The sequence below is a fragment of the Hyaena hyaena genome, unplaced genomic scaffold (assembly GCF_003009895.1).
Source record: "Hyaena hyaena isolate Hyena2069 unplaced genomic scaffold, ASM300989v1 scaffold_1210, whole genome shotgun sequence".
Taxonomy (NCBI): domain Eukaryota; kingdom Metazoa; phylum Chordata; class Mammalia; order Carnivora; family Hyaenidae; genus Hyaena; species Hyaena hyaena.
In genome coordinates, this window is record NW_024081845.1 from 262089 (window position 1) to 274951 (window position 12863).

The 12863-nt window shown below is 35.0% G+C and overlaps 1 protein-coding gene across 1 annotated transcript in view; it reads right to left on the reverse strand.

Annotated features, from left to right (window-relative positions):
• AKAP9 (A-kinase anchoring protein 9) overlaps positions 1 to 12863 on the reverse strand; it is a 154584-nt gene that overhangs the window by 81574 nt on the left and 60147 nt on the right. Inside the window, 4 exon segments of the mRNA XM_039222901.1 lie at positions 4891 to 4983; positions 6141 to 6237; positions 10919 to 11117; positions 11816 to 11927. Coding sequence (XP_039078832.1) covers positions 4891 to 4983; positions 6141 to 6237; positions 10919 to 11117; positions 11816 to 11927 — 501 coding nt within the window.

Below are 12863 nucleotides of genomic sequence, written 5' to 3' on the forward strand. Positions count from 1 at the left end.
ACAAATTCTATAAAATATTTAAGAAGAAAATATTATCAATTCTACATAAATTCTTTCAGAAAAGAGAAGTGAAAATATATTTCAACATTTTACAAGGCCAGCATTAACCTGAAACCATAACCAAAGACATTACAAGAAAATGAAACTATGGATGATGTTCCTCATGATTACAGACATAAATATTCTAGATAAAATATTAATAAACAGAATCCAGCAATATAAAAAAGGAGACTGCGCAAAGGAACGTGAAGAAACTTTGTGGGTCACAGCAATGTTTTATATCTCGATGGTGCTGCTGGTTTCATAACTAAATACCTGTTAAAACTCACTGAATTTTGCAATTATAATCTGTGAATTTCATGGTATGTAAATTATACCTCAATAAAGAAGATGACAAACAACAAAAATCTGACCCTATGTTAAGTCACAAAGGAAGAGTCTGAAATTTGGAAAAATCTGTATAATAAAGATCACTTTCTTTAGATTAGAAATGAGTAACAGAAATAATTAAAAGAACAGTATGGTCTGAAAACAAAAAAACTCAACTAAAGACTCAACTACCTTGTGATTCTCTCCCTTCCATTTCACTATACCATCTAACCAAATTCCACCTGTGATTATAGGTAACTGACTACTCCATGCCTGTGTAAGCTAAATTTAGCTGAGGAGGGAAAAAAAATCCAACTGAGCTGAAGAGTCTTATTTTAAATTCATAACTACTATCCTGATTGAGCCCTTCAGGATACTGGGCAATTCTACTCAATTTCCCTTGTCTTTTCCTTCTAGAAAGCTCTTTCTCCTTAAAGCTTCAAGGTGTTCCCTTCCGTTCTCATTCTCAGGTGCTGACTTTGCTTCTTATTTTAGAGAAAATAGAAGCAATCAGAGGAGAACTTCCAAAAGCTCCAAATACCACATCTGAAAACATCCTCATGAACCAAATATTCTCTGCCTTCTTTCTTATCATGGATTAAACTGCCATGCTCCTACCTAATGGCAACCCTCCAGGACATTGTACCTCCTCTCCTCTACTCAAGGACACTGCTCCAGTAACTGTTTCTCTCTCTCCTGAATTAGCTATTCTTTTCCTTCTCTCCTCCATAATTACTGTTAACAAATAGGACACCTTTCTCCTTAAACAGAAACAAAATACCAACAACAAAAATCTACTGCTTGACTCTACATCACCCTTGAGCTACCACTGTATTTCTCTGCTCCTCTTTCAAGTAAAACTCTAAATTTCATCTCTTCATTCTTCCTCTTCACTGTCTCAAATCCAATCTAATCAGTTTGTCTGTACCACCCCATCAAATGTGTTTCTTGAAACTCACCAACGATTTCACATTGTAAAATCCAATACTTAATCTGTAGTTCTAATCATTTGTGATGTATCAAAAACATTTGACAAAGTTTAATAAATTCTTTTCTTGATATATTCTTATTAATTTTGTTCTTCCCATATTTAATTTACTGCTTTTTCTCTATCTTCTTTATTCTTCCTCATTTCTCTGATTTCTAAACATTGCTGTTATCCAGGCTCAGCCCCCCCGACCTGTTTTATCTACACTTCTATATTGTTTTTCAATTTTTTTCAATGCAACCATGGTACACACATACACAAACAAGAAAAACATTTTATATTGTGACCCAAAGCATACATATGTTTTGTGTGTATGTTTATATAATTGAACTTTCCTAGTATATTGAAATCCTAGTCCAAAACCAGATTTTCATGACCTAAAAATGAGTTACAACTCAGTTTGCAAACCACTGTCCTATTCACCACCCTATTTTCATGTCTAGTTTTATCCTATTTTCTGAACTCTATAAGTGTCTAATCACTTCTTCAATATTTATTTTTAAGCATTTACTGTTTGCATTTAATGGGTCTGAATTTTTTTTTTTTTTTTTTTTAGAGAGTGCAAGCAGGGGAGGGGCAGAGAGAGGGGGCTGGGGAATCTAAAGCAGGGTCCACGCTGACAGCAACGAGCCCAATGTAGGGCCCAAACAGAAACTGTGAGATCACGACCCGAATCAAAGTCCGATGCTCAACAGACTGAGCCACCCAGTGCCCTAATGGGTCTGAATTCTTAAGCTAAAATCTTAAGTCTATCTCTCTTCTCAAAAAACTGCTTTTTTGCAGTCTTTTCTGACACCTAACAGCAACTTCATTCTTCTAGTTGCTTATGTCAAATAACCTAGAGTAATATTTTCCCCTAGCCCTTGTCCCTTTTCCTTTTATTTCTTCCTCCTGTGCCCAGTTACAGTTGCTGAGAAGATAAGGAGTATTTCACCAAATGGGTTCCCTGACTGTAGGGGTGGCAGGACTAACTCAAACCGTCCTCTCACTCAGCAGAGCTGGCAGTTGGGCAAATGGCCTTCACACTCCTGCCACTCTGCTTGGCCACCTCTTTGAAACATTCACTGGTGTAATTCTCGACTTTTTCTCTTGCATTCCACTTTCTCAAAAGATATTCAATCCATATCTTCATAATTTACTCCCTCACTTCCTTCGGGGCTTTTTCTAATATCACTGTGAAAGTGAGGTCTTCTGTAATAACCCTATATAAATGACACCGTCTCAACTCCCCAAGGAATTTCCTAACAGTTCTAGTGCCCAGGTCTGTTTTCTTTTCATAGTATTTACCACCATCTATCTACACTGACTAGAATGGAAGGTCTATGGGAGCAAAGATTTCATTTTCTTACCTCTGCTATACCCAAGCACTTGGAACATTGCCTGGCAATGAAATGTAAATAAATGTCTATTTACAGTGGTAAGTACACAAATCACAGGTTGAATCTAATGTGATCTATATTGGGAATCACTACCCCTACTGGGCTTCCTCTATATACTTTGTGTTTTTGAAGCAATGGTTGGTTCTCAATCTTTTTCCAACATCCCACCTAAAGAGTATAGGGTAGAGCATAATCTCATCAGTACTGGTGGCTCATGTCAACAACCTATACTACTCTATAATCAGGCTGGACCATCAAATGTTACATCTTGGACCATTGTACCCTGGATGTCTTTAGAGCAGTCTTCAATGACCTGCATCTTGGTGCTCTGCTACCTGGTTAGATGAATGATGCTTTACAAAACATACTTCTATCATCACCATTATCAAAGTAATATGACTACTTTAAAAGTTTCATTTATGAGTCCATCATCTGGTAGATGATTTATATATAGTAGTTCACCAAATTCTTATAAAAATTACTTATCCCTATTTTTTCCTCTTTTAACAGAGGAAATAGACTCGGAAGTTAAGTAACTTTCCTAAGATCATAAATCTAGTAAGTCATTAGAACAAGAATTTAAAGCACGGTATATCCAATATCAAACCTCATGCTCTTAATTGCTATGATGCCCTACTGTAACATTCAACTTGAGAAATTTTTCTAAGAGCTAAGTGCAAAAAACAACCTGCATTTCTCTAAAGAACTAGATAATGAGAGCTATATAAGCAATGGTGCCTCACTTTTTACTCTGATCTCCAGGAACTAAACGTTGAATTCAGATACAGAGTGATTAAGTCGTTATGGCCCACATGTTTCCTTGGGTGTTGACTTCCTCTTCTAATTTATGCTTAACCTAACTCCTTAGGCATTTCCTATATAATCATTCAATCCTCCTCTTTTAAAATGCATATATCCGTTGGAATTGTTATATTGGAGCAGTTGAAACATTATTAAAATGCAGACAAAATTCAAAATTCAACTGTTCCAAGAAAGAACACAATCAGGTATATTCATTTTATTATTTTATTTTTAAAGTTTATTTCTTTATTGAGAGAGAAAGAAGCACACATGAGAGAGAGAGAAACAGAGAACATGAATAGGAGAGGAGCAGAGGAGAGAGACAGAATAACAAGCAGGCTCCATTCTGTCAGCATAGAGCCAGGTGCGGAGCTTGAACCCATGAACCCTGAAATTATGACCTAAGCCTAAACTGAGTCAGTCAATTTAACTGACTGAGCCACCTAGGCACCCCAGATACACACTTTGAAAGGGAATACAAAGATAAAAGAAATGGAATCATAATGGGAAATTAGGTGATATGCTTGGCATTCAAGAATTTAAAAGAATGGCTCTGGGACTAGCAGCTAAGAGTATCTCTAGTCATAAACATCACAGTAACTTCTCAGGGAAGAGATAGGCAAAGAAAATATATAAAAGACAAACCACCTTCTTTCTCATTTCCTACTACATCCCCTACCTTTGAAGGAAGGCCAAACTTCATCACGAGGTACTACTTCCAGGTAATATATTTATAAAGACTTGTTTTGGCATTCTCAAAAGTTTCTAATTACTATTCCATATCAAGAAGAAAATGTTTTTCTAAAGGAGAAGTTCACAGAACATTCCACTTAGAAGCAACTGTGGTCGATACCAGAAACTGACAATTTAAAAATAAGCTATGTATCAAAGTTGTAACAAAAAATAAAGTGCAGAGGGGTGCCTGGGTGGCTCAGTCGGTTATGTGTCCAACTTCAGCTCAGGTCATGATCTCAGGTTCGTGGGTTCGAGCCCCACATCGGGCTCTGTGCTGACAGCTCAGAGCCTGGAGCCTGTTTCAGATTCTGGGTCTCCCTCTCTCTCTCTTATCATCCCCTGCTCATGCTGTCTCTCTCTCTCAGAAATAAATAAAAAAACATTAAACACACACACACACACACACACACACACACACACACGTGCAGGGGTGCCTGGCTCAGTTGGTGGAGCATGCAACTCTTGATCGGGGGTCATTCGTTTGCGCCCCATGGTGGGTGTAGAGATTACTTAAGTAAAACTTTAAAAAAAATGTCGTTACTATCAATAAAATCTATGTTTTTTGAAGGCTCGAAGGGAATACAAAAACCGCAATAATCCAACAAACTATGAACTTACCTTAGCTACTTCTTCTTCTAATCGTTCTTGGTACTGTTTTTCCAGCAATTTAACCACATTTGTTTCCTGTTTCACTCCAAAGTAATCAGAAAACTAAATTAAAAAGCAAAATATAACAGACTTGTTTATATGAATCATATACCACTTACTTTTAAACTTCTACTCTCAAATACCCTCAAAAGATCAATGTTTCTTAGAAAACTTCTGAGAAGTTTTAATAAGTAAATTTCAGTTCTACTCTTAATTAAAAACAATTTTGGCAAATAATTCTGGTGTAGAATTCTAAATAATGTACTTACTACTGTGAACTTAAAAGATGAAAAGTGAGAAATATATTTACAATTACCAACATAGTTCTACAGTAGGATAAAGATACTTCTTAAATATAATTGTGTATCTAATTTCACCTAAAGTGAACAGTGGCTATCTTTGCCTATGAAATTATAAGCAAATTTTATTTTCTTCTTGATATTTATTAACAGCATCCAGTTTTCTACAAATACAAATTACTTTTATAACTAGAAAAACCTATAAACAGTTTTTAAAAATGTAAACATATTCTCAGCATGAAAGTATTTTTATGTTTACCAATTATGGAATGGCATTCAAATAGATACTCCATACAGGATAAGTATGGTACAATCAAGATAAGTAGCCAATATCTCTCCTCTGTTTCCAAAACAAAAGAAAGTAATGATCTTTGTTTTCTATAGGAGTTAAGAACTAAAAGTCTACTGAATGAAGACAAATGTTTTATAGTTGTAAGTTTCTGGAAAGTGGCCACAAATTGAGAATATATACAATGTTGAGGAGAGACAGAACGTGATTTAACTAGCTGGCCTATACTGTAAAAGCGCTCAAGGAAGCCTCACCTACTGTCCTAACCATAGCGTCTTGAATTTTGGGGATTCCTAAACACTATTCTAGAGACAGTCGGGCTCAACTTCCCACCGTGGGAAGAAAAGTTGTTGGCAAGGGCATTAAAACTAATTTCTTACATAGCTCATGTTACACAAAACATGACTAATTTTAAACTAGAACATATTTAGGGGGGGAAAAAACCCTCAATTTTAACTTTGTGTTATTCCAATGCTATAAAAATACATTACATCTATTTGCATATACGCTTCTGAGTCTTTTATATAGCGTTATCCTCTTATTATGCTTACTTCTTAGCAACTATTTTACTGTAGACATAAAAATGACAGGAAAATAGTATCAGTGCACACAACAGTTTAAAAATATAATACCTCTATTGTACCATCAATGTTGTGATTTAGACAATTTCCAGGGTATACTGTTTTCTGGACATCAGATTCAGGAATTACCATTGAATCACTGGAGAAACTAAACATGAATAAAAGAGAGTGAATGAATTAGAGTTGTGTATGAGTTTTACTGTTAGTTCAAATTTACAGCATGCATAGAGTTATAGGTACTGTAACTTAAATTGTATATTTGACTAATTTTTCCATTTAAAATTGAAGTAACACACTTCAACGATAGAGAACTTCAATACATCACCACTGAATTCTATTCCATTTTACAAAGTATACTACAAATAGAGGACATGGAACTATTTACAGGTACATTTTTAAAAAGTAATCTATGATATATATTACTGAGTAAAAGTCTGTAAAATCTCATTTTTATTAAAAAACTATTTATACACATACACAGAGAAAAAATCTGGATGAATATAGGTCAAAGGTAACAATGATTACCTCTGGTGGAACTGCGGAGCAAAGGCAGCAAAAGGAAGATTCTTAATTTATATAATCACTTCCACATTTTTCTGTTGTTAATCTATTCACGTATTTTTTGGTATTCATATCTTTATTCTTTTTTTTTTTTTATACAAATAGTTTATTGTCAAATTAGTTTCCACATAACCAGTGCTCATCCCCACGAGTGCCCTCCTCCATGCCCATCCCCCCTTCCTCCCACATCCATCAGTCCTCAGTTTTTGTCAGCATTCAAGAGTCTCTCATGGTTTGCCTCTCTCCCTTTCCTCCACCATTTCCCCCCTTCTTCTCCCCCTTGTTCCTCAGTTAAGTTCCTCCTAATCCTCCTATACGTGCAAACATATGATATTTGTCCTTCTCTGCCTGACTTATTTCGCTCACATAACACCCTCAAGGTCCATCCATGTTGCTACACATGGCCAGATTTCATTGTTTCTCATTGCCATGTAGTATTCCATGGTATAGATAAACCACATCTTGATGGACACTTAGGCTCTTTCCATGTTTTAGCTATTGTGGAGAGTGCTGCTTTCATATCTTTATTCTGTATTACAGTTTAACAAGCATTATTTTGTAAATTTTTTTTTCCTTAAAATGCTTAACTTGGGTCATAAAAACAAGGTGAGATTAGTATTTAGCAACCATGGGGAAAAGGTTAAAGGAGCAAATTTTAATTTTGGTTTAGCTAATACAATTTCTCGCATCATTTTTGATATATATCCACACTGCCTTCTTTATTCCACTCCCCTTCTGCCTACCTTCTTTATTCCTTCTATCCTCTTCTTTCATTCTGTCCAAATTTTCAGATATAAGTTATCATCGTCCCATTTCATAACTTATAAAACTAACCCACTACTGACAGACATTTGGTTGTTTCTAAATGTTCACTATTACAAATAATGCAATAATATCAATCCTTATAATATCTGTGGACTTTCTATATAATAAATCTTACAAATATTTAAAACTTTAATATAATGCCATATTCCAAAAAGTTACATTAATTTTACTCCCACAACAGTTTTAAGTATTTACTCAAAACTTGAGCAACACAAAGTTTTAAAACTTTGTCAGAACAATTCCCTTTTTTGTTTTTGAGATTACATATCCTTCAGCTTCCACTAGCCATATAAGTTTCTTCTGCTGTGAACTGCCTATTTGTGGTAGTTAAGTGATTGTAAAAACTCATCTCCCCTGTTTTTCTTCTCTGTCCTTTCCTGGCTTTTCTGTCTCACAATTTTGTCTGTTTTCTCAATGCTTCTTTAACACACTACTCTGATCCTTGGCTCTATGTTTTGATTACCTTTTTCATAGCTGAGAAAACCTTCCTGATTACCTACCCAGCTATCAAGACCCAAGCTCTAATAAAAAATGCTACCTAGTCCACAATGATTTCATTATATAGCTTTATAGCATTAGAAAGCATTTGAATTTGTCCCAAATTCAAAATATAGTCTGGCTAAAACCAAACTCACTGCTCCCCTCTTAATATTAAGGTCCAACTCCCCACCAGCCTGATTTCTCTCTATTAGTGTATTATTATTCTCCATATTCTCCAGCTCATACAACACAGCACCATCTTTGTTTTTCCGCTTCACCTTGTTTTCAACACTCCTTCTATCCAATATCTCATATTCATCCCTTCGTTTCCATTTTCTCTGGAACCACTCCAATAGGCAATTATAAAAATGTGCAGTAAAAGATGCCACACAGACATGGGTTTAAATTCCAACACTTTGGTTATATCATCATGTTATATTCCTTAACCACTACTTCTTAAAAAATATTATTTTGTGAATAAGTATTATTTCAATGATTAGATTGAAGTCACTTGAGGGAAAAGGTCACTTTTTATACATCTATAGCTTCCTCCACGGCATCTAGCTAAGGCCCATCCCAGTCACTGTTTCATTTAATATTCACACTCTTAATGGTAGTTTTATTGACTTTCATATTACTTAACATGTTAAAATAACCTGCCAAAAATCTTATATACAGTACAAGGTTAAATCAGGTGTCAAATGCAGATCTGTCTGACTCTAGTCATTGCAATTCTATACTCTATTTCTAAGAGGCTCCTAGTATATAACCCCAACAAATACATGTTAAATGAATGACTCAATTACTTCTTTAAACTAGTTCAAATCTATCTTAGAAGAACAGTACATTCTTTATTCAAAAAGTATCATAGTTGTATTAAAAAATGTGATGACATTTACAAGAAATAACTTTGACTCATCAATATTAGTAAGAGTGAACATGACCGTTGGTAACCTGTTTTGGGGGGTGGGAGAAAACTAATGGTCTTAGCTGAAAGGTACTGTCAACACACTTCCACTGAATATTCTATAAACTCTGAGAGGAGCAGCTGGCCGACAAAAGCCCAACTGCAATAATAGCAAATAAGTTTACATTTACAGAAGACTCCCTTTTCTTCATACTTAGAGAGAAAGCATCATTGGTTAAAGGAAGGCTATATGAAATAGTGCAGCTGATTATTACAGAGTTCTTGCTATCTACTTATTTTCATTTTTATCAGAAAACCTAAAGTAATGGTTTCCAAATGTCAATTCACGGACTTTCTGCATCAGAATTATCTTGTTACAAACATCCACAGCTGGTTGCTACAAACATCTCAAAGCTATTAAGTCTGACTCTCGAAATGGATAATCCAGTCAAATTTTAAGTATTCAAAAACCTCCAGTGTTTCTGATACATGGTCAAGTTTAAGAGCTAATGATCTCAAATGAAATGGAAGCTTTAGAAGGCTGTGCCAAGCCGGGTAAATGACTACAAAGCCTACAAACAGACCCTGAAAAGAAGGAGAAACAGACGGTTTCCCAAAAAGTGTGGACAATCATTATTTTGTCTCAAGGAAAAAAAATGTTTTTGTTGTCTTGAGGTACGATTAATAAGTGCATATGAAGATAGTCCTAGAAGAGCAGAGCTAGCCAAAGTTAGATGAAATCTCTGGACATTTTATAGAGCTAGTTAAATATTATACCACACTTCCCAACTAACTTATGAACTGTTCGTTCATTTAACAAATATCTACTGAGCACCAACTATGCAGAGGAAATAATTATAAGGTCTGGGATACATCAATGACTCAAATGGACCAAAATCCCCACCCTTACAAAGCTTGAAGTCTTTCATAAAAGACAGACACTAAACAAGATCAAACTCCTCTATAAATATATATAAACTTGGTTTTCATCTTGTACACATATAGCTTTATATATACATAACAGCCTATATAGAAAGAAATGAAGCAGGAATCAGTGTACAGAGTTCTAAAGAACAATTTTAACTTAAATGGGGTAATCAGAAAAGACATGAGAACATGATATCTGCATAAAGACCCAAAGGAGGTGAGCGTGCTGGGCATGTAAATGTCTAGAGAAAGATCATTCTAGGCAGAAAAACCAGCAATGAGAATCCCTAAAGCAGGAGGATACTGATGGTTTGAGAATCTCAAGGAGAATGCATGGCATAAGAATAGTGACAGGTGATGCAACAGAAGATAGAGTCAAAGTAATAACAGGGAACCATCACGTAGGACCTAGCAAGGTACTGTAAGGACAGAAAAGCCCTAGACCAACATAATCTGTCTTAAATTTTAATAGCACAAAGTTGTAGAAACGTGTTGAGGACAGACTTTAGGGAAGAGTTAGGGTAGAAGGAAAGAGGTCAGTTGTTGCAGTAATCCAGGTGAGACATGATGGTAGGGAGCAGGGGGCTAGTGAGAAGTAGTCCAGTTTAAATGTATTTTGGAAGCAGAGATAACAGCATTTCTTGACAGACTTGAAGTGAGGTCTGAGAAAAAGAAGAGTCACCCCAGACAGAGATGGCTTCTGAAGGAGCAAATTTCAAGGGAAGATCCAGAGCTCTGGACATGGTGAATCTGAGTATTATACAACTAACTGGTAAAGCCTAGCCATGACTGGAATGATCAAATATTGTATTTCTTGGGTGTTCCCCACATCAAAGTAGTAAAGACCAGGCATATGATAACAGACACTCTGATTTAATCCAGGAGATTAACGACAATCAGCATTTTTATAAAATAAAGGTATAAGTAAAATCCCTATAATGTCTTCAGTTTATAATAACATTTTACACATTTCAAAGAATTATCTCCTACTCTTATTTCTTGATAATACTACATCCCCATCTCTTTCATGCAACTTTGCGTAAATCACATTTTCTTCTGAAAAACATTCATGTTATTACTGTTACTAATCTACAAATACTGCTGAATGAAATTATAAGTAGAGAGATACCTTGGCTGAACTGTGGACTCACTGACAGCTTGAAGCCTTTCCTGCAAACAATGGATCTCTTCCCCATAATTTTTTTCAGTTTCTTTTAGTTGTTGCTGCAAAGAGGAGATGAGGTTTCCTAACTCTTGAACTTGTCCTTCCAGTTGCCTAATTTTTTCAGAATCTTGCAGAGTAGATAACTTGCTTTTGTGACTGACATCTAAGTCATATGAAGAGAAGAAAATACATATTTCAACAGAAATTTCTTAGTGAAATACCACAATCACGTTTTTCTGTATGGAGATATTACTCATTCTTCTTCGAAAAAATAATGGTTTTTTTTTGGTAGTAATAACTTCAGTTTCAATTTAAATTCATTTTGACTCAAGAAAACAAAAAAAGTGAATAGTGCAATTCAAGACCATTTCTTTAATCTTCACATCTGTAGTACCCCTAAATCTACCAATTTTATGTCTTTAAATTAAAAACAATTTAGAATCACAGAATAAGAAATGAGAAGGGATCAAAGAGAGCAGTAGTCCAAACCTTCCACTTTAAGAAAGAGAAAACTGAGACCAGAGAGATTATACTGAAATGCTCAAGGTCACTAAGTTATCTCAAATTTTAAAGTTAAAAAAAAAATTCAAATGACTAGGGCACCTGGGTGGCTCAGTCAGTTGAGCATTTGACTTAGGCTCAGGCCATGATCTTACAGTTTGTTTGTTTGAGCCTGGCATTGAGCTTGCTACCGTCAGTGCAATGCCCGCTTCAGATCCTCTGTACCTGTCTCTCTCTGCTCTTCCCTTATTTGCGCTCTCTCAAAAGTAAAAATATCAAATAAAATAAAAATTTTAAAAAATCAAATGACTAAATACTTGGTATAAAAACACCACATTGTGGTATACAATCAAAATTTACCAATGTCATGCAAATCGGTCATCTGAGGGGCTGATAAAAACTCTGTTTCCTCTTTTGGTAGGCTTCCTTCTGCAACCTCAAGTTTCACACCATCTGTCTCTTGTCCCTGTATCTATTGAAAAGAACAGAAAAGGAGTGACATAAATATATGATCTAGCATTTTGAAAACTATATTAAAGTAGCTTTACACTGAAAATGGTTTTTTGAAATCACTTGGAATTTTAACACTGATACAAATATTTTCGCTCCCATGTTATTCCATGCTTTCTTCTGACAGTGATTCACATTCCTGTCACAGCACTGCAATTATATTACAAAGTGTACTGTTCTTTCATACCCAGAAAGAAGTTAAATTTAATACAAAAACAGAAGCTGCACAGAATTTTGGTATAAAACTCATACAGTATTTGTAATATGTCTTGGTCTTTGGAATTTCAACTCATATACAGTAATTTTATGTTGAATCAATACTTCGTAATATAACTTATGAATCTCTCGATATAACCTATGTATCCAGGTAACTGACAAATGGTACGGGTTCTTTACACAAAAGGAAGGAAAATAATGAGAAAGATAAATCTTATCTCCTTAACTATTTTAATTAGGCAGCAATTTGTCAGATGCTTAGGTGTCTTAATTTAGTTATTCATAAAATACTTAATAATTATCTACTACATGGCTATCACTGTGACAAGGGAGACTAAAATGAAAAGTAAAAAAATATATATACATGGTATATCTGCCCTTACAGAATTTATCAACTAGTTGGGGAAATAAAATTAAGTAACTAGAAAAGCACTAAACTATAACTGACTATAAGGACAATAAAAGAGAAGAAAGACTAATGTGTGTGAGTAGTTATGGAATTAAGTCAAACTTGATTCGGGCCTCAGTCACTTTGGGCAATGATCAGAAAAGAGTAAGAGTATTTGTGAATGAACAGCCTAATGTTAGTAACTAGTAAAGAAAATGATCTTGTAAAGAGGGGTTTAATTTAGATAAGGATGGGGGAAGATGGCTCTATAATTAAGATAAATCTAGACTAAAA